The sequence below is a fragment of the Schistocerca piceifrons genome, chromosome 2 (assembly GCF_021461385.2).
Source record: "Schistocerca piceifrons isolate TAMUIC-IGC-003096 chromosome 2, iqSchPice1.1, whole genome shotgun sequence".
NCBI lineage: Eukaryota > Metazoa > Arthropoda > Insecta > Orthoptera > Acrididae > Schistocerca > Schistocerca piceifrons.
Window position 1 is genome coordinate 529,959,308 of NC_060139.1, and position 23,069 is coordinate 529,982,376.

The following is a 23,069-nucleotide window of genomic DNA, read 5'->3' on the forward strand; positions in this document are numbered from 1 at the left end:
ACAACCTGTCCACGAAACATTCATGCGGAGGCAAGCAAATCTAGAACAAGACCCAAAGATCAGCATGAAACGATTTCTAACTTTAGTCCTTTGCGAACACACAGCAGGTGAAAAGAACGTGTTGTTGCATAATTGATGGTGAGGGTATATGCATCGTCCTCGTCGAGGTGCAATTTGTCCAAGCAAAGATGTTATGCTGAAGATATTCCACTACAATCCACAAAACACTACCATCTCTTGGTGGTTACATCTTTCGCCAAAATAAGCTCTACATCAGAAGGATTGCTGATTATGTAAGACTTCAATACTCCAAAATACAAGCGAAGATTCACATAAGTTTATCATTATACACTTCGCTCTGTTATGTACAATCAACTTTCTGCAACAGGGTATATGCATATTTTGCACTAAACTTGGTGAAAGGCCTGTTTGACACTGACATACCCACATCACCATTTAAAAATGTAATTAATCTCACGTTTGTTATTGGACTGATTGAATACGTAAGTGATATCGAACATAGAAACGTGGATTTATTGAGGTGTTGTCTTTGTTCTCGTCCGTATTGTTTTAACCACTCCAGCTTCTGCAGAATGTCGATTAGAATAAGCACTGTCAGGTATGTAGGATATGTGTCTTCGCATTGCGGATTTGACAAGTATTGCCAAACTGCCAAACTGCCAAACTGCCGTGGCAGTTAATTTCCGTAGACACTGTCGTTTCGTTTCCTCGCCTCTACTAAAGTGACACACAACGCAAAAAGAAGGAAAGGAAAAAAGTGGCAAACCAAATGACCCAGAATGGTAAAAAGTGTTATTAAATGCTGTAGTTGTAATGTTGATTATAATTAGACACTGCGAACGATAAGACGTCCTTTCAAGTACAAGGAAAGTCAATCTGCTGCTAGTTGCTGCAACCAGAGTTCACGGAACGGAAAATCAGAAGGGAACTTGACGATAACATTCGGTGATGCCATCGGGTGTCTAAACATATATAAATGAAAATATAACGCAGACATCTGTTATAGTCCTGTCGAGTACAATGAAGGCTTCTCTGTTGCTTGTTGCTGGTAAGTATCGACAGAATTTATAAACTTTCATTCACGATAAAAAATTTTTTCTTACATCCATTTTACATAATTTCTCATGTATTAGTCCGTTTGAAAAGCTATTTGTACAATCGAGGATGTACAGTTTATTGCCGCAATTGGCGACGTAAATTTCGGAATGGAAAACACCTTAGAGGGTCGGGAGTGTTCTAGGGCGATTTTTTCATATCCTTTGCTCGCGAACAATGGTAGTTCATAGATAGTTGACGAAAGGTATTTGTGTTGCCTATATGAAAAGTATGAATGGTTTGAGAGTAAGACTCAAGCAATTACAAATATATATATTGTAGGTACAGCCTTATTAATCTTATAGGTACACCCATAGTAATCTTGTTAGAGTCGTGGAATATCAGTTTGACGATGAGGAGATTGAGCTTGTTCAGCATATTCGTAAAGCCCTCGAACTCACTAAACAAAAGAATCATTCTTCGTCTTCTCTGCCATTTCAGTCCTATCGATTCAAGACGGACGAGACGGACACAGCAACCTACAGACAATGTGCTTTGAGAATCATCTCTTTCGTGGATGAATTTCATTTCATTAAGAAGTTTCCAATAATTCTCACACTCGCAACTGCTTTTTCTGCAGCCAGTTTTATGTGGTCGTTCCACTTTAGGTCACTTCGGGCAATTACTCCTAGGTATTTCCTGGTTTTAGTGAATTTTCGCCAACAGTGTAAATGAAGTTTTGTGGGTTTTTTCACGTGTTTATGCGCAGTGCTTTAGTCTTAATTAGCTTCAGGTTCAACAATCGAACCCCTGCAAATTTCCATTTCCCTGCAGTCTTTTAACGTAACAACCTCGCTACAGACATCAATGTCGTCCGCGAAATATCTTATGGAATTTCCGTCGGTACCAAAGGATCATTTACGTAGAGGGTGTTAAAAAAAAGTATTTCATGCACTGAAAGATGATTGTAATGGTCGAAACAAAAAAAAAAAAAAACAAAAAAAAGGAGTCCAGTAGACTTTAAAATGCATTGCTTATTTCGAATGAACACTTCTTAATCTTCGCAATTATGAAGCTTATCTCGTCTACTGTAAGCTGTTTGCGAATCGAATCATCAACAGAGTGCAGTAAGCAACTGAGAAAACCAGTGGGACCACATTACATTCTTGTTGTATCATAACATATTACTCACAGATACTCTCCCGAGTATAAAACTGCACAGTCAATAGGAACAAAGCATCTAATACGAAGATCGATGTTTACCGACAGAACTTAGACAGTTACAAACCGATCACTACTACACTAGTGTTTTGCAGTGTACAACAACGATAGAAATGTAAAAAAAAAGGTTGGCAACGAGCGGCAGCCTTCCTGTAAGAAGTTGTCTGGATGAATTTAGAAATCAGAATAAAAGGTTTCCCATCTCCAAAACGATTAAAAGCTACATTTGGTAAATAGCTAATGACACTGAATTCACGCAAAAGCTGGACAACAAAGGTAATGCGGTAAATAAACAGAATGCTACTGCGCAAAGTTAGATGTAAAAAACACGAGTAAAATAAACACTGAAGATGTTAATTAGTGATCAAATATTTTTAATAAAAAATTTAACTGCGACTAGCAACACTGCATAGAAACTGTAATGCGTCACACAAATCACGATAATGCTGTCTCTTAGAAAATATTTAGTCGTGACCAGAAGTAATTAATTCTTTATCTGATACTATTCGAATAGTGCCGTAGAATCTTTCCTTCAGGGCAAAAACCTCTTACCAATACTAATGTTGTGTAGAGATATATCATTTACAGAACACACCATAAAATCAGAAAAATTAATTTGGCTACAAGATAGCCAGTTTACGTTTGTCACTGAAACGTGTATTGCACTTATATCACTTTTCGTTTCAACGGATTGCTGCGTTAGCATAGCAGTGCTGCACGATATAAAGAACCGTAGCTACTACAGCTTTCTATTACAATAACCTCTTGATTGAAAATGAGTGTTCAGTTTAACGGATCCTTTTTTCTTTTAACCATATTCTTCACTTGAGACTTTTTCGGAAGTTATGATGAGAGGATACGATTACGTTGATGGTTAACGGGTTGGGTCAGTAAAGATTGGTTTGACAAGACTATTCCAGTTTTCCAAGAAAGCTACTATTACACTGGCACGCGTATACCACTATTATAAAACTATTATATAAATCTTACTTTGCGATGAGTTGCTTGCAGTACGATGTAATGCTTATTATGATATTCAGTATAGACAGTAGCCTCTTTTTGATTACCGATAAGCTTGAATAAACTTGACCCATACTGGTTTTTTCGTTAACGCTAAATACTTTCTTGGACATGTGCTACGCACAACCACGTGCTCCCTCACTTATGTCTTACCGTCCCACTTATTATAACACCATTTCCCGCTCAATTTGTCATTTCTGCTCCAAGACACACGTCTGTACAACAACGCACATTGTACGAAACGCACCCCTCCGCGCATTCTTACGCCTACGATATTATCGTGACATGAAATGTATGTCATGTTTCTTACAAATATAACATCCATGACATTGTCAGAGTATTTACTACAACTTGACATAATTATTTGTTATTTATTCTTCCAGCATATACTACAATCTCATTTACGATGGAATTGACAAGTACATACAGTTTCAAAAATTGTTTTAAACTTATGAAATTAAGTATCTGGAAAATACGTGTGGCACTGAGTCGTAGTTTTACAAGCTATTACATACGGCCTGCATTTGTTATCAAAATGGAGTTTGGTGTTTTCCTTGTGAAACAGCAGGCTTCATTTATCTGGCAATTACAGGGAAAAAACGACAATGTTTTTTGTAAGCTGTTCAAAATACGCACCGGTTCTGTTAGAATTAAGGTATCCGCTGCACTTGCAATGAACTGTGAATACGGTTTACAGCATCACCAAGTACACATAGCTCTGAAAGTATGGATCTTGGAGCTCATGTCTTCCGGATATTTTGCATGTGTTTTCATCCAAACTACCACCTCCCAGACTATGGAATACATCTTCTACACTGTGTATATTGTGAACAATTATAGACATATCACAGCTTCTTTCCAACTATCACTTTTGACCCATTAAAAGAGTTCAGTTGAATTATTTCTGCAGTGAATTACCGAATAAAATCATAAATCAGGTCCAATATCCGGAATTCAAAATGGTTAAAATGGCTCTGAGCACTAAGGTACTTAACATCTGAGGTCATCAGTCCCCTAGAACTTAGAACTACTTAAACCTAACTAACCTAAGGACATCACAAACATCCATGCCCGAGGCAGGATTCGAACCTGCGACCGTAGCGGTGTTGCGGTTCCAGACTGCAGCGCCTTTAACCGCACGGCCACTTCGGCCGGCGAGGCTTAGATGTGGGCGACATTGCCCATACTGTGATTCCGAGTTGATGAGTACCATAAGACTTTAGTTTGCTGAACCAATCTGGTTTCTTACGGAGGACACTTCCTTCCTCCAAAACGATCATTATCCGTGGGTATAAAAGGGGTTCTGCAACGACAACGAGTTAGGCATTCAATCATGTCTGCTTTTTTCGAGTCGCTTGGAATGCTTTACCGCTCTTTCGACCTACGATTAACTTCTGCTGGAAGGGGATAAAGTTGTGTATAGGATCTTGAAGACATTTTCTCACATCCAGATACCTTTCCACTACTGAGTGATATTAGTTTATATTGCTCGATCAAGTACGTCAATGTCGACTAGGTGGGTCTTTTGAGACAATTCAACGAAACCTAATTCTGTGGTGAATCAGTTTCACAAAAGCGAAGTCAGTACTTCGACCTCCTCTCCTTGATTTGTGGCGAGGGCGACAGTACGGTCAAAGAGTGACTTAATAAGTGAAGTAGATGTATATACTGTACCAATACATGTTAAGATTTTTTGTCAGATCGGTTAGTGACTGTTTAATTTAAATGTCATGGCTGCTTCCGGGTTTTGCTTTTAACAAGGCTCCGAAGCCTTTTAAACGTGTATGAAGCTCTTATTGTTTTGACAGAATCTCAGTAACGTATCACTCTAACTGTGGCGGGCCTTTGCATTTCTATGGAACCTTTTTCGGCACATACAGGTCTAAGATGCCGTTTGCAAATACTCGTAGAATTGACCATTTTGTGCATCACACCCCCATCATCAAAGGAGCTGAACATTCGATCTTGACAGCTAAAATACACTGCAGCTAAATTGCTGATATTTCCGCTGAGCTCGAATGCTTTCATATCTCCATTAACATTCTTTTGACACCAGAAACCGTTGAATTTGTATCAGCCCAATGATAATAAATGATTCGTGAACTTTGGGTCTGTTCGCAGATCATGTAAGAGATTTCCCTATTAGTCGCTTCTGTAACTAAAATGCTGGAGGTACTTGTCAGAAATGGAATGAAATGAGCTTATGGAATTTGTCAGAAATATAGTCCAGAACGGTCTCATACAAAACCAGCCTATGGCACCATTTTTAATCGAATAGCTCTTTCATTTAATAGCTATATGCATTTTGAAAGTTAGTGACTGGTGTTGCAATCCTTTTACACTCGAGAAGTAAAGAAGCATAAGGCTAAGATGTGATACATACTGCAATGCGCACACAACACCTCTTGTAGGAATGGTGAAAAGAGGACTGCAGCTTTATTTATGGAACAAAAAAGATACTGCATTAATTACGTTTTGCTAACTTAGGACAATAGTTTACGCATTTTTTCACTCTTCTGTGTTGTAGGAAGCAACAAAAGTTTTAGATCATTTGCGTGCGTGTGTGTTATTCAACGATTTTTCCCATGTGGTCCCCTGTTTATGTCCTCATTGCAACTAAGAAACCGGAAAATATAAATCTTGCGATGTATGTTCTGCTATTCTAGGAAAATATTTTTGGAATATCTTCTTACGCATATCATTCCGCCTCCACAATATAGAGCCTGACTCGTGCTTAACACTTCATTCACAGTGTTTGTTTGTGTATATTGAATTGTAACATAAGATGTCACGGTCTTCGTTGCCTCTATGAAATGTTAGGTGTACTGATAGATAAATTTTCTCAAGCGTCACATTTCAAACGTTTCATTAAAAACTATAAGAGGGGCTTACAAACGTAAGACGTACTGCAATAATGAACAGCAACCTAAAATGCGCTACAAGTCACTAACTATACAAACGACTATCAAAGGGATTAAAGGAAGGTAAAAGATAAGTACGAGCATGCAAATAAAAAACAATGTTAAACAATACGTAACATGAACAAATAAAACAGATGGAGAATCATGTAACAATTACAAAGCAAAAAATAGGGGCCACATAATAAACGCTATGGAAGAAAGCGAGTACAATGAAAAAACTCTTATATTCTTTACAGATAACTACGTAGTGAAACTGGCAACAAGTATCCAACAAACCAATTGCATAATAAAACCAAACTGCAATTACTGGAAACACACATTGAGATCTCATTCCAAAGAACAGACGGAAACATATCCAGTCATGTTAAGAGCAAACTACTGATCCAACAGCGAGAGGATGCATTGTCTTCTTGGTAGATACCATTGTGCCGAAGAACATTAAACTCTATGGAAGGGTCCCAAAGCACAAACGCATACTAGTTTAGATCAATTATGACATCTATTATGAAGAATCACCGACACGAATTCATTCCCAGACCATAGCACTCCCTCAGCCATTGCAGGTTCTTTTCATTGAGACGTTTCACACCGTACACGCCACCCGCCTTATACCCGATCGAGCATAAAACGTTTTTCGCCTAAAACGGCCACTCAAATCAGGTCCAGTTCTGGTATTGGGGTGAAAATTGAAGACTTCGTCGCCGATGAACAGCAGTCAACGTGAGCGTTCGAATCTGGGACCTGCTGAGGACGCCGGTAAACAGCAATCTTCGCTTAGTGATTGTTGAGCAGACACTGTTGGTAACCCCTTGGTTCACCTGGGGCGTCTTTTCCTCAACTGTTGCATGCCTCTTCATCTGTACACATCTGCGCAGCTGTCTTTCACACATGTCATCTATGGGCCATGCTGCCCCACTGGTCATGGCGTCGATTTTGGATCGTGCAGTTTTGCCATGCACAGTACACTTTCAGCAGGCCGACACGTGAACAAAGTGAGGCGTGCATCCACCCTTGGTCCGAAAGGCAATAATCATACCCGTTTGGACGTCAGATAAATAGCTTCGTTTTTGCTTTATGACAACGATTCTACTGTCCCCCGCGGCTCTCTGACGCGCTTTATACAGCTTCCATTGTTAATGTTGCACCCTACAGTCATTGAGTGGTTATCTCGTGCTGATGCCGAACAAAGGCGGTGGTCACATTTCTGTGAAGGATCCGTGTATGTACTAGTATCTTGGACTTAACGTAGATAGTGAAAGATCTCTGATGCCTCCATCGTACAATATGCGGGCTGTTTGATGTCAGAACCAATGAAGAGCCCAGCTTTTTCAGTCAAATATCTGGCTAACTTTTAGTGGGGCAGAACCTTACTAGAAAGGGAAACATTTCCAAACATAAGTGAGGAAAGTACTAATATTGTCAATTTAATTGTGAGATAATAACAATCCAACAAGACCTTGAAAGACAACTGCATTTGTATATTGGAGCTAGAAATTAACTGCGAGAACTTGTCCGACATGAACGTAGCGTCTATGTCACTGTTGATTCTTTCTTTTTTATTTTCTGGGACGAGCGGACTGTTCAAGAAATGACCAATCTTTCTGTTATATACATCATAGCCAATTACCGTGTGGGGTGTTAGGCGGACAGATTGGATTCCATTACCAACCTTATGGGTAGCGATTTCCAGTTACAGCATTTAGCTTATAGCCAGGAGAGCATTTAGCATTATTCAATGAAAGTATGTAATTTTAGTAGGGTACACTCAGTACAAGGGATAAATTACTCGGGGCAATCGTAGTGCTGCACTTACGCCATTGTTGCTCCCAGCTGGAGTGGCAAGAGTATTCTGCTTTCGTCGAACGGATTTCAACTGCCAGATTTTTCCTAGGCCACGTGTCTCCTGTGCCAAACGCAATTATCGTATGATGGTTGAAGTTACTAACGATTAGCCTGACGTATATGCTGCGATGTATTGGTACTACTCTTATGTAGTTCAAATAATCCATGGGATGATGTTAGGCACTTACCACATTTGAGCGCTCTTTGGATTACTGGGCTGATATTGTAGGGTCGAGCGGTACATGCCTGCTTTCTTACCACGGCGAAAAATTATCTTTGCCCAAATTTTAGCGAAGCATCACCGAGTAAAGCGAATGTAAGCAAATACAATCCGCATTAACATAAGTATTTAAAAGTGGTAAAAAATGTTATTGTCCTGAAGAATTGATGTAGCAAACGTCAAGATGCTAATTTTACAATAAACTGATATTTTTTCGGACAGTGAAATAACTCACATGGTCATCCTACGATTATTGCTTGAGAATGAAACGAAGTAACAAAGATTATCAAATGCAATAAAGTTTGCGTGATTGTGTATTTTAGTGTTAGAAATTTCCAATTTATTTATTAAGCTGGGACAGTCAGTAAAAACGTCCCCTGTCATCGTTAAACACAAAATATTCCCCAGTTCGTAAATAATTACAGTTCACTATAGAGTTCAACGTATCAGAATTCACGTAAACATGAGTAGATATTATAATTTAGTGATAATTAGTAATAATTACAAATTAGTGGTGAAATTTCCGTCCTACCTGTTGCATTTTCACCCAAGTGCGCATGCTCTCGTATCGCGATGCAGTACGTCTTCATATATTCTTCATAAATGTCACAAATATCCGGTATTCTCTTACTGTAGCTTCACTGAATGTAGTCACATGGGTTTCAGTACGTCGAACAGACTGTCAAACTCAGACTCACACTATGAGAGAAAATCAGTATCATTTCCAAACGGTGGAGATATGTTAGCACGTGGAAGAGTTCGTGGTAAGGGTCAGTAGAGTTTCACTATACCTCAGTATTGTTACGCTAGCAGACGGTGCACATACAGCATACAGTAGTGTCGAAGTCGTAAGTGGGAGAGCTGCACTAACAGCCATTAGACGAAATAGCGATCTGTAATTACGTTCATCGATTTTTACAGCACTGCTAGCACTGGCGGGGGTCCACGGACAACCAGAAGAGTCGACCACCGCCAGCATCGGAAATGAGGAACTAAGCATCGGCAATATCACGGCTGAGAGTAGATTTCTGGGGAGGTCGTCTCACACGGAAGATGACGACGATACCATTTGTGTCGCAGCAGACAACAAGTTCTACTTGTATGCTAATTCGCTGAAGCTGTATTCTTGCTACAACCAGCTACCGAAAGGTAAGTTAATTCAAATACCACTATTTTCTGTGCATTTTTGACAAGATAACATCAGACTGTTTTGCATTATATTTTGCCAACGATTCTTCCGTTAATGTGAACACATGAATGAAACCTAATTATCAAGGATCAGTGACTACCCTTACCTCACCGAAATTACGAAATTGCAACTTTTCATGATTCTGCACCAAAACCATTCAGAGCAATTGGCTGCGCATATTTAGTCTACCTTTTACACTAACTTTCTTTCCCGGTAAGACTGCTGCATGTTTTTAACTTCTACACACCTTTGAATTATTTTACGGGGATTATGTCATGTAACACGACATCAAGTTCGAAATGGGCTACAATTTCAAAATTTTACGGAAAGATATTTGAACAGGTGACGTAAGCTGCCACAAGTGCCGCGGTCCATAGCGTGTAGTTAATTTTCACAGTGAATGTATTGGCAGCGTTGTACACACATATACTAAGTTAAACACTATAAATCGATAGGCAACGTACACTTTTCATCGTTTTCTGTAGAAGGCCGAAAAGTGGGTTAGTGTGCATAAACAATATCCGCAATACGCTCAGGAACAAGTAGAAATAGGCTTCTAAGTTTAGAAAAGTTTAAAATTTAGCGACGCGTTGACGTAGTGACGAAGAATTAGGTGAATTGGGCAATGATAAGTGAACGTTCTGGATTACATCTTATCGGAAACATCATGCTAGCATTAAATTAGGCCACACACTTATTCAGCTAATTACACATCTACAATGTAATATCACATCGAAATATGTTACTTATGGACGACGACAAATGTACTAGTTATTAACCGAATAACCATTGCAAAAAATGTCCGAAATTTCAGGCATTTATAAATAGCAGCATACATCACATTTCAATTAGGAGTCAGTAAAGGCTGAAACAAGAACCAGGTAAAAGCTCGTTACTTAGGCCACACCAACGTATCTCGAAAAAAGGATAGGGAAGTGGCGTTGTCGTAGTACTACTTAAGATTTCCACTGAGTTAGAAATTGTGCCTGCATTCGTGTTGGTTACCACGAGAGTAGCGGTTACATGAAAATTAATTAATGAATTTGTAGACGGAAATGTCCAGAAAACAAGCGGGAAATTCTAAATGTATAGTAAGTTTGTTACTATACAACCACGACATTTTTTAGCTTGGCCATTCGTGGCCACTGTTGTAAGCAGGCTGATACATTGCAGTCATCAAGAACAGTGGTTAAGGATAATGCACCTTCTATCGAAGCTTTCAGGAGAGCTGTACTTATACTGTGAAATTATTCATCGTGTCCTAGCAAAATATCACGATTAAAACTCACGTTGAACCGATCGAAACACCCCAGTCCCAGGTGCAATACTATTGCGGACGATTAATAAACAGAAGGTTGCTTCGCATCTCGCACAAAGCTGAAGTCCATAACTTCACAGAGATCGTGCAGAGTAACATTGGCGCAATTTCAAGACAATGATTTTTCAAACTCTAACAAAATATGGATCTTCTAGAGTTGTGGAAAATGAAAGGTCTCACCTCTACAAACTTTTGGTCTCTCTCAAAACAATTAACAATTTGGTCATCTTACGCTCTCCACACTCTTCATCCTGAGTGATGGATAACGGTACCGGATTCATTCAGTGTTTCTACAGGGTGATATTTTCCAACGTGTTGGATCTATGTGACGATGACGAACAAATAAGGTCTAGAGAACTTTTGTCCGGAAGTGCTTTCCGTTGTTTCCTTCCAAATGATCGTTTTTCAATTATACGTTGTTACAGAGAATGCGAACTAATACGCGCTGTACCAGGCGGCCACTGTTACAGTATGTGCTGAACATTGTTTACATGTGCCATCAACGCATGCATGTACGCGCCGTAGCATGTTCTGTCTCACAAGTTGTCATCGGCCAGGTCGCATCCGAACAGTGTCAAAGGCAGCATGAATACGCTGGTCCAGTGTCTCCATGTCTGGAATGGGCTGTGTATGCATTATACTTTTGAGATGGTCCGATAACCCGAAATCGCACAGGTTGTAATCCAATCAACGAGCAGGGCCTGCAGCTGGAACTCCTCGATCGACCCATCGACCAGGGAACACACGACTGAGACGCGTCCGGATGTTAACAGTTAAGTGAGCTGAAACACCATCATGTGGGAACCACATAACGCTTTGAATCATCAAAGGCTCATCTTCCAGCACGGGTGGAAAGTCATCCACAAGATCCTTCGAGAGTTACGGCCTATTAGGTGATATGGAAGGAAGACTGGTCCAAAAATACGGTCGCCAGTTATCCCAGCAAACACATCCCAGCTGAATCGATGGTGACGATTCGCTATCACCATTCCATGAAGGTTATGTATACTGTCCGACAGATGATTGTTTTGAAAGTTGAAGATACCACTCGCCGTGAAAGTGGCCTCATCTATGAATTGGATGGATGACACAAATCCCGCAGTCGTTGTGGCCTGCTGAAGGAACCAATTACTAAACTGCCACCGATGTGGAAAGTTTGTAGCTTGTAAGCCGTGCACACGCCGTAAGTGATCAGGATTGTAATAGTTGTTATGGATAGTGTTCCACAAGGTCGTATGGCTTATCGTTTACAGTGCTGGAGGAGGAAGGGGGGGGGGGGGGGGGGGACACTGCCTGGTACTGACACAGCGGTCGCCTTCCACAGTATTAATCACATTTTCCTAAAAGTCTGATGTTCGAAAATTTCGGGTACGTCCTTCTTGATTTCCTGCTACCTGAAACGAATGTGTGTCACACTAACGGCGAAACACCCTTTGCAAACATAGATTTCTGTGATTGTTGTCGGCAGGAATAGGTCCCCTGATACAACGTCGTTGCCCGCCGCCCGTTGCCATTTGCCTCTCCGTAAGTAAATACCATGTCCGCATGCTCTCGATTCGAATACGGAACCATTGTGTACAACGCCGTATCACGTCCACTATAAGGTGGAAGTGAATCGGACACAAAATTACTAATTACTGTTGCATGAGAGGGTGCTATCTCATGACGTATGAAGAACAGTACCGCCCTTTAGGAGGAAACCATGCATATGGTAACTGTGGCTGCGTGGTACAGCTATTACTAGATCGCAGTCTCTGCAACAGTGTACGATTCAATAAAAGGGCTCTAGCTTGGAAACCATGCATATCCGAAAATAAATTCATTGGAATTTTCTGTTCCCTAATCTTCTATTCGATGAATCCTTAGAGTTTATACACGATGGAAAAAATCACTCATTATAATTCCGAACACGTGTAATTGAACAATAGGCTAACGGAGATCCAAAGACTTTCGTTTAGTACATGTCATGTAACAGCATGATACAGCTGGTCTCCCTGAATACCAGTCGGTGCATAAATTGATAGGATGAGGAGTGTGATGACATCTATATATGAAGTCTTCACGAGTTGTCAGCCGAGTAGCTTCGTCGTCCCATAGCAACGTTTCGATGGGATGAGTCTCCATCACCTTCAGGCGAAGTGATGACATCTGTTTTAAAGAGCCCAAATGCGCTGTTAGTAGCCTTCAGAACCATGTCTTTGTGGCTTTAAGGAGACGACGTCTTTTTAGTGACTGAGTACTACGAAAACGGAGGTGGCTTTTAAGAGAATGGCTGTCAATTTAGCAGCTAGGAGGGTATGTGAGGCCTTCTATTGGCGCAACATCTACTGGAGAACTGACTATCAAAAAACACGCAGCTACGCATTAATTAGTGCGGTCTCAGGCTGTTTTCTCTTCAACTCCAGGAACTTATGTCCCGCCTTATAGTCATTCTTTCTGCAATTTTTCTCTGTGTATGTTCGTTATATTACACCATGCCACCACATTTTAACATGAATCATGTATTTAGTTTAGTGCAGGTCGACTTGTATTCGACGTCCTCAATTTTTCATACTTCTTCATATGTTTCATACTTGGTGTGTTATTTTCATGTAGACGTAAAGAGTGTATTTCATACTCGTTTAACGCATTTAAGTGTACCATCAGAGCTATTAAGACCTTTAGATATATAGAACACTGACTCGTTATCAAACGAATCTTATATTACTACAAAAATTGTCTAATGTTTCCTGCTTTATTCTCTCAGAGATGCTTAAACGGGAGAACTGTCTGCCTCCGCTCTTTCGTTTGAGTATTTTTTTCCCTTCCCGCATACACAAAAAGCAGAGAAAACTGCTATTTTCAGAAACGAAGACAGTTTTATTATCATGGGAACCGCTGGTTCGATAAAATGCACCAAGAGGCAATCCCGATTTGCTGCTGTAGAACTGGCGTACTGCTGGTTTTCCAGAGGTCGACTGCTTCACTTCAGCACTCATCTATTAGCATCGTGTAAGAATTGACATGTTTTCCCTTATTTTGTTTAAAATTATGGTTGAGCTTACCCCGCCGACTTGTGTGTCATACAATATGCCTCACTGGTAGCCCAGTAATACTGGTTTAAGCACACACTGAAGTTACAGCAACTGATGACTGGCGATCTTGGCTAGCACCCACCTCGTGAACCCCCTGACGGTGAAAGGAATCGGGTTTTCACTTGGACCAAAGGAAGAGAATGGACATATACCGTGACAAACACATGGGCTTATTTTCGACACACATAATTACTTTAAACCAAATATGATTGAACATCAAAACGAACACACACACACACGCACACACACACACACACACACACACACACACACACATACAAAGAGAGAGAGAAGCAAAGAAACAAACACCTCTGTATTTCAACTGTCAATTGTTAATAATACTCATTAAGCACTCACGTGTTTAGTAACCAATTTTTCCAAAAATTGTAACAAGTTTTTCATTAAATTTCCCTCTGTACTGTCTCGTCATTTAATTTTTCTCATAACATCTCACCCCACACATGTATTTGTTCACACTCATCTCGTCATTAACTGTCGTCTGACGCATGATTTTACAAAAAAGTTTAACTCTTCCCAGTCTCTTGTTTTTCGTCAATCACTAACTGCTAACTGACTACCTTTGCTGAAAGTAGCTACCATTCCCCTAGGTGGTCACCATTCTCCATTACGGTTGACACTATTCCTTCAGAGTAGAAGATATGTCTATTGATGTCACGAATCTGGGTGTCATGCGCCAGCGTCCCCTTAACGTTCTGCAGCTACGTAGCTGAGGGAAAAACTACTACCATTTTAGCGAGATGCAATGCGAGTAAAAATATTTGATCAGTAGTATGCGGACAACAATATGAGAACTCTCGACTGATAGGAGAAATTTATGTTCATAAGCAAGATCCTAGCCGATGATGCTTTACCTCCAAGAGGGATTGATCTTCAGTACGATGCAAATAACACAAGTTCATTTTCTTATTGATCTCAGTAACCTCCATCGTAAAGCACTCACAGCTAAACACATAGAACACTGGACAGACAGTTGCAACGTATTGAGGGCATGGAACAAGTACCATTCGTGATTAAATACAACAATGGAACACGAAATGCCCCTCCCCCCCCACCCCCCCCCCCCAAAAAAAAAAGAATTACATGAATGTTTTGTAAGAAATAAGTGATATTCGATTGGTGACTAGGTCTTACAGCGGCCGTGATACTATCAAACATAACAGGCAATATTCGGACATACATCTTGAGCAGCAAGGTTTGACACTTCAGAGGTTTCGTACAAAGACGAAATTCACTACAAATAATTTTTTCCAAATACATAGTACTTTGTCATCGAGAATGTATTCTCAGTAAGTGTTTTGAATTCAAAATCTCTTTCGTTAGTTCACAGCGAATGAACTGTACTCTGTGACGTCTCGCTTTGTCTCGACTCGATGGTGATGGTTTTCCCAGCCGAGATGACGTGGGACGGTGTAGCTCGTTCACGACATGGTCCTTTGGGTATTCGCGACAGACTTCCAGTTCATGCGAAAGTGCTGACTGTAGTAGCTATGCCCGGTTTGAGAATGGGTATTCAAACGATGAAAATATAATGCCATGAATCACCAATCCATCACCGAAGCCGATGTCACATCATGATTTTTGCGAGGAAATTGCGTTGTTAATTGTCATTCCGTCGAGAAGGCGACGCTAGGTCACGTATTCAACAACTACACGATGGGTGTGTGGTTTGAGGATTCCGGGCGCTAAACAGCGTGGTCATCAGCACCCATACACGATGTAATTATAGAGATAACATACCGTTGAGCAATATTAAGAATGAGTCGTGCTTCCGTGTAAACTTATTGCTGTTTACAGTTAAAATGCCACTAAATCACTTCTCACTTTTATGATATCCGAAGTATCAGTCATTGCCAAAAACACACTTCAAATATCCATTAAATGATGTACGCTACTCGAAGAATTAATGTTGGATTAAAATATATTGTTCTTCATAATCATCTGTCCCTACACTGAACACACTCACCGATTTTTCATTCAGAGAACTGGGTCTGTTAGCATCGGCAATTCTGACTTTGACGATAGCTTCTGACAACACGGCTCAATTCTAAGTTTTCCGTGATTGCGTTTGTCTGTTGCCTACTCAAGTCGAATAATTGAGTTTATGTCGGTATCAGTCTCATTCTGTGTCCTTTGATGTTCGTGACTATTAAGTATCATTGAGGCTAAGTCCCATCACAAATCAGCAATCAACTATCCCGTTATCTGCCCAAACGGTAAACATGATTTTACTTCAGTCCGACGTCTGACTAATACTTCCAACCGTAAACATGCATACTACTATTGCAACAGTTCAAGAGAGAAGTGAAATTAACATTTCCATTGCCGAATTACATTGTTTACACACCTAACTGACAGCTTGATGTGGCTACAGCTTTCTCCTAGGATAAATCTTATCTTTGGTCAGTTTATAGTCTGGATTTTAACTTCGTAAATAATAATTTCTTGAATTCTTTCCTTAAAGTTTCTGTTTAGTATCATATAGAATTCATTAATTCAGTCCTTTCTTTATGATAAGCATAAGTACTTACATAACATTCTTGTTAAACAAACTGACAAGAGTGTAAATTTTGTTGCAGTAGCTGTCATCGCTGTTAAGAAGACTAATTTTACGGTTACTGGAGACGGGCAGTTCTGACCATTCCCAAATCACAAACTCAGGGATCGCCAGATGAGATCCCACCAAACGAAACCGAGGTCCCTGAGGTTAAAGTCATCTGGCACGTCACAGGATACATGTGTTGCTTACTGAATGCTTCACACGCCCGGAGGTTACCCCCCTAGAGGAACTTGGTTCTAGTGACATCCTCAACTTTCGAAATACGCTATAAGTTAGGTTTACTCGCGTTTTCAATCTTCCAACGGTCTGCTATAGTACCAATAATGATAGGAGCCCAGTGACACAGCACACTTGGCAGCAGTTACGACGGTTGCGGCATAATTACGGCAGTTATAATAAAATTCCCCGCCTATTAAGCATGTCTTCGTAAAATGTAGGACGGAAATAAATACTGGCGGAACCCCACATTATCTCTGATGCACGACCATAACATAATGTTGTCACAATGCTAGGAATGAGATTCATGCTGTTTGTAAAAGGCGAAGAGTTTCAGTTGTTTTATCACTAGTAAATTTAAACTGGTATGTTATTTTTATACTTCCTACCTCTATTAAAACATATTTCTATTCCTTGCAGTTTACGTGGTGAAACCAAAGAGTCAGTGCAAACCATACCTGTCAGATTGTCCCAGGAACTAGGAGTATTGCAAGTCCGTTGGCTCAGCTTGAATCGTCTGCGAGGGAGTGAAGACAAAAATGGCTGGCCTGCTCACTGAAGACATCTGCTGTTTACAGAAGAGCCAAGAAACTGCAAGAGCGTCAGAACTTTCTGATTACTTTACGACATGCTGTATATTTCATTGCTGTAAAGATTATTATTAAAACATCGCATTTGTATTCTTTTCATCTTTGTGTTGTTTCGTTAATAGTTGTATGCTGACGCAATATAAATGTAGTTTCATAACGTCAACTGTTATATTTAAAAAGCACAAGATATTTCTCTATCTACAGGTTCACGTAAATACTGAAAAACAAAGGCTTATTATTAATAACATCAATGCATTTCATCCATTATTCACTCTGACCTTCTATAATCCCAATATCCAGTTCCAAACTTAACACACTGCCACGAGGACACCGGCGGCCACAGCAAAGACTTACATGGCCCGGAAAATACGTGAAACATTTGTAATTTAGAGGAAATAGTGTCATATCTCACGGTTCTACCTGGACTTATTGCAAGCTATTATGCAAAGAAAACCTTGAAATATCACGCCAAGATGCGGGTTCAAATTATCGATGTAGTGAAAGTGACCGTGTACCGCCTCGATTACTAGATTTTCTCGATTGTAGCTTAAGCATAAGTGCGTGCTCAAAACTAATGACTCCGAAGTCTTATATGTGAAAACTTATAAAGCTTTTTAAATAAAATAAACTTTACTAACATTCTATACCCTTATTCGTCGTGCGACAACGTTTTTCCAAACGAGAGAACAGTTTCTTGTTACCGTCGCTGTAATATGTTTGACTTAGTTGAAGGGGCCACTACATTACTTCTACTTGCACCGTTTCATCACTGCCAAAGTGAAACCCTATAAAAGTTTTCTTCGAGATTTGGAACCAGATGACGGGCAGATGAGGCCTAGACGGGGTGTATGGAAAATGCCCTGTGGCCTCGTGTACAAGGTGTCGGGTTGTTACACATGTCGCTGCGCTTGTGCATGCTCTATAGTTGTCATGATGAAGGAAAGGCAGCTCCATCTGTGCAAGAACTCTTCGATTCGTCTTTCCAGTTTCGTGAAGGAAAACAACAAGCTGTTTCGCGAGCTGTGTCACACGATACAGTACGTAGCCCTCGTTCGGCAGAGGGTTGCAGCTGAGTTATGGAATTGTGAAAGTCGATCGAGTAATATGCATGACGCGTAATAGGGTAACCTGCATTGTTAACACGATGAAAAACTCAGAGGCACACATTTCGTCTTATCAATATTTGCTTTCTTTTTTTCTTGGATAACATCAGATATCCAAGAAAAAAAACATGATGCAAAAGGAATGCTACAAAACAGTGTTATATCAATAAAAAGAAAGATATATCTAGGCAGGTAAGAAAATAGTTATCAGTTAAATTAAGGAAACCATACATTATCATTTATTCTGTTCAGTACTAAAATTAAAATTAAATCCCAAATGGCCACTAAAAACATAATTTGCTTGGTATCAGTAGCCAACAGCAAACACAATGACGAAAAATTGCTGTACGCCACGGTCGGCATTTCATTGCTCAACCCAGTTCAATACAAAAGTGTATCTACTTAACCTTGGGCGACTCACTGGTTAACAGAAATGCTATTCAGAAAATGAGGCTCTAGTAATGCTGTTACTGCATGCAGCGAGGCTAAGAACAAGTAGCACTCTGCGCTGAGGTGGAGCTCTCCCATTAGCTCAGTGAGACGAGAAAATGCCGTGAGAATCGGGGCTCAGACTCTATGATATTCAAGTTCAGTTTGCGCCAAACGTTCTTTTTGTGTTAAATCATCAAACAGTATCCAGTTGACAGCTCCAATTGGGGTTGTTGTGTTTATCTTTCTGTCTTTACTTAGACATAACATACACTTCTTACATATATACCTAGCGATGTGGCGCAGTGGTTAGCACACTGGACTCGCATTCGGCAGGACGACGTTTCAATCCCGTCTCCAGCCATCCTGATTTAGGTTTTCCGTGATTTCCCTAAATCGTTTCAGGCAAAGGCCGGGATGGTTCCTTACAAAGGGCACGGCCGATTTCCTTCCCCATCCTTCCCTAACCCGAGCTCACGCTCCGTCTCTAATGACCTCGTTGTCGACGGGACGTTAAACAACACTAACCTAACCTAACCTCTTACATTTAAAACGTCTGCTTTGCTCTGTCCATGAGATAATTAAAAACCTTTGAAAATAATAGTGCACACAATAACATCGTGGGTCCAATGAGGTCCAAAAACAGGAATACGTAGGGGACACTAAATTGCACATTATGTTACACATTATAATTCCATTCTAGACATCCATCGCCCAGGCGTGTCTTCACAGTGCTGGAACGTAGACAATCAAACAAATTTCATTTTTGGGAAAGGTATTCAACTACCTTGTATTTGCAAAGACTTCGCATCTAGCGGGATCATACGTTGCTGGACCCTTCACAACACGTCTGCATCAACTTTTGTTAAGTTTACCTCCCCCCTCCAGTCAGACACTCATACACCAAATCAGACTCCAGTGGATTAATGTCCGGAGATTGTGGAGTCCAGAACATCGAAAATCCATGACCGATTCATTTCCCTGGAAGTGCTTGTATTCCAAAGTGTGGCAGTGTATCTTCGTTCCGAAAGCTAATGCGTAACTGAACACAAAGAGAAACCTTTAAAATGCATCGTGGAATTTATTGCAAAGGAACTAACGACGCAAGGCACATGCAAATTGTCCAGTAATAGGTAAGGAATCAACAGCACTTCTCTGACCATTCTAGCCTCTAGATTTATGTTGCTGCGTCACGAACACAAGCCATGTGCATGCGTGGTTTAGGGATAACTTTTCTAAATTGCATGCAGCAATGGTTGGAAGGTAGTAGTTAAGGAACCGAGTGTCATATCGGATGGCTTTCGCGGGTGACGTTGATATTTAGCAAGCTGCTCTAGGACGCATGTATACGACGTAGCACTTGGGAGGGAATGCAAGGCACGGCGGGCACTGTATACAAGTGTCATGAAGTCAGGGCAGCATAGGTAACTGACCTGCTGTGATGAACCGATACATTGCAGATGAACTGTGTGTAGGGACCAAAGAGGGCTGAGGGAACCTGAAGTTGTAAAAATCAAAGAGCACTCCACTTGTCTCTTCCAGAGGAAATACGTCAGGGGTGTAGCCCGCAGGCTCAAATGGGGGGTAGTTGTACCGCCACTATGTCCATGTTTATAATCCGAGTGAATAACGATTGTTTAAATTGCACGCGAACCTGGACGACATTGTGGGATGACTTTCGACGGACAACCGACCCGCTGCACAGACGCGCATTATCTGTGGCGGGCAGGGGCCGCACCTTGGAGCTGCACCGACGCGAGGAGCGAGATGGCCGCTAGCCTCAGCTCTGTGGGTGACGTCGTCCGCCCGACTGCAAGCTGCTATTCGCTGGGGCGGGTCGGAGGCCCCAACTAGCGACCTCCCGGATGAATAGCAATCTGCGGTCTCTCACGAATATGCCCTGGCTGCTAAGGCTTACTACAACGATGGCGGCTAGTTATTTCCCCTTGGGCGCTGTACGGGGGGTTAACAATCTGTGCTTGAGGGAGCAGACAGCCACGTCCCAGGCTACCTATGCACATACACGCAAGTTGATTTACCGCGGCGACACCTTAGCCGTCATGAGAGTAGGAGTGCTACTTATGCAACGGTGGGTGGTTGGACGCCGATGCAGCAGGTTCCACCGCTTGTATTGGCGCTGATCCATGGATGGACGCCACGTGGCGCCATCACTGCAATCAGTTGGAGGGCTGCTGTTTATCTTCTCTGCATTAAAGTCCACGAAACACTTGCCGGTTTTTTTCTGCATTCTTACGCGTAAGCCACCCCTCTTTACCGAACCATACCTCTCTGTCGTTCCGACTTATTACAACCCCTGAGCGCTACTGGGGGGCTGTGAAGTGTGATGTTCACATGGACGTTGTGTTCCAATAAGTAATGAATGTTGTGAGTTGAAAATAAATTCACGAGTGAAGCTATATTCGTCAGTCCATCCCACGTTACTTTTAAAATGGCCAATATATTTCACTTGGTGCTGAATCCATTCAAATAACTATAATCTTTCATTTCGGTCTTCTGTCCACTGGTGCTGAATTAGTTTGCTGTGATACAGAAACAGGTCATTGTGCATCACTTCAAAAACCAATTTTTCACGCTGTTGGTGATGTAGTAGCATGAATTCAAAGATTGCGTTATCTGTAGGAGTAGGTTTTGTCCTTGGACGACCACTGTGTGTTACTTGTATACGAAGTTTACCCGTTTCCCAGAAGGCTGTGCTTCAGGTGACGATAACCACTCTCATCAACATGGCGTCTTCTGTGGCACTATGTAGCATATTCTCGTGCAACACCAGCCTTTTGATCGGAAACACTCAGCATCAAAAACATATTAAGATATTTATCTTTTGTGCGTTTCATCGGGAAGCTGTCCTACATAAACTTGACAGGAATAGCCATGGTTGTCCACTCTGCAGTCAGTAGACACATACACCCAGGTTAATGGTTCCCACTATCACGCCATAGGCCACTATCATTTTATAGGTCATTGTCCTGTGTTGAAATGATGCACAACTTACAAACTACGAGAGCTAGGGAAGGGGAAGCCAAAAAATGTAAAAGAAACCTGACGAGGATTTGATCAACGGCTCTATGGGCGTGTAGGTTTGATGTTTCATCGGACCACTCAGTGACCTGCTAGACCCGGCAAGGTTATGTGGGATGACACAGTCCTCTTTACATTCCAATGCCCTACAAAAATGTGACATTGTTGATATCTCCTCGTATTTACACGATATGTGTTTTCTAAAGCACTCAATATTGTTTAGAGAGATAAATTTTTGATTGGAATCTGGTTAAAGATTCGCATGCTGGCATTTATTTGTCGACCTGTGTATTGATTAAGAACGTTAGCCAACAAGACTACGTAATAACAATTACTGAAATCGCAAACGGCTACAAAACAAGAGTGTTGCTCAGTGGGAGTTGTTGTTGTTTACGTTACTCTTTGTAGGAATTATCCAATCCTCTTTATGTCTCAGAAGGTGTCGATTTAACTGATCCCTTTATCTAGTCAGGTTCGGATCACAAATTTCTTTTCTCCGAAAATCTGTTCAGTGCCTTCTAATTAGCTACGTGATGCAGCAGACTAATGCCCTTGCAACTTTCGTTCCTTTGCAATACATTATTTGATGCGTTTGAAAAGTTTCTCTTGGTATTCAGTAACACTTTAGGTTTCGGAACGATGGTACACTGCCACACTTTGGAACAAAAGCATCTCCGAGCAAATGAATCGGTCATGGATTTTCGATGTTCTCGACTCTACAATCTCCCGACATTAATCCACTGGAGCCTAATTTGGTGTGTGAGTGGAGGGGGGAGGGAAACTTGACAAAAGTTGATGCAGACGTATTGTGTAGGTTCCAGCAACGTATGATACAGTTAGTTGCGAAATTTGCAAATGCAAGGTAGTTGAACGCCTTTCCGAAAGTGAAATTTGTTCGTGTGTTTACGTACGAGCACTGGGAAGATAAGCTTGGACGTTGGATGTCTAGAATGGAATTATAATGTGTAACGTAATGTGAAATTAAGTGTCCCCTACGTATTGCGTCTTTTGTATCTCATTGGATACCGACGATGTTATTGTGTGCACTATTATTTTTAACTGTTTTTAATTAACTCATGGACAGAGTGAAAGATATGTTTAATATGTAAGAAGTTTATGTTATGTCTTAATGTTTAAATAAAGACAGATAGAAAAAGATAACATACCACAATTGGAGTCAACTGGATACTGTTTGATGCTTTAACTGAAAATGAACGTTTGGAGCAAACTCAACTTGAACATCATCGAGTCTG

General features: G+C 40.9%; 1 protein-coding gene across 2 annotated transcripts in view; it reads left to right on the plus strand.

Annotated features, from left to right (window-relative positions):
* Window positions 1–1,037: 1,037 nt before the first annotated feature.
* Window positions 1,038–23,069, plus strand: part of LOC124776943 — a 106,848-nt gene continuing 84,816 nt past the window's right edge. The window contains exons 1-3 of one of the 2 annotated variants that reach the window (XM_047252165.1): window positions 1,038–1,069; window positions 9,202–9,429; window positions 17,076–17,344. In XM_047252165.1, coding sequence (XP_047108121.1) covers window positions 1,042–1,069; window positions 9,202–9,429; window positions 17,076–17,137 — 318 coding nt within the window. In that variant the 5' untranslated portion in view covers window positions 1,038–1,041 and the 3' untranslated portion in view covers window positions 17,138–17,344. Of the gene's footprint in view, window positions 1,070–9,201; window positions 9,430–17,075; window positions 17,345–23,069 lie in introns of those variants that run through there. The other variant, XM_047252166.1, reaches the window with a different exon arrangement.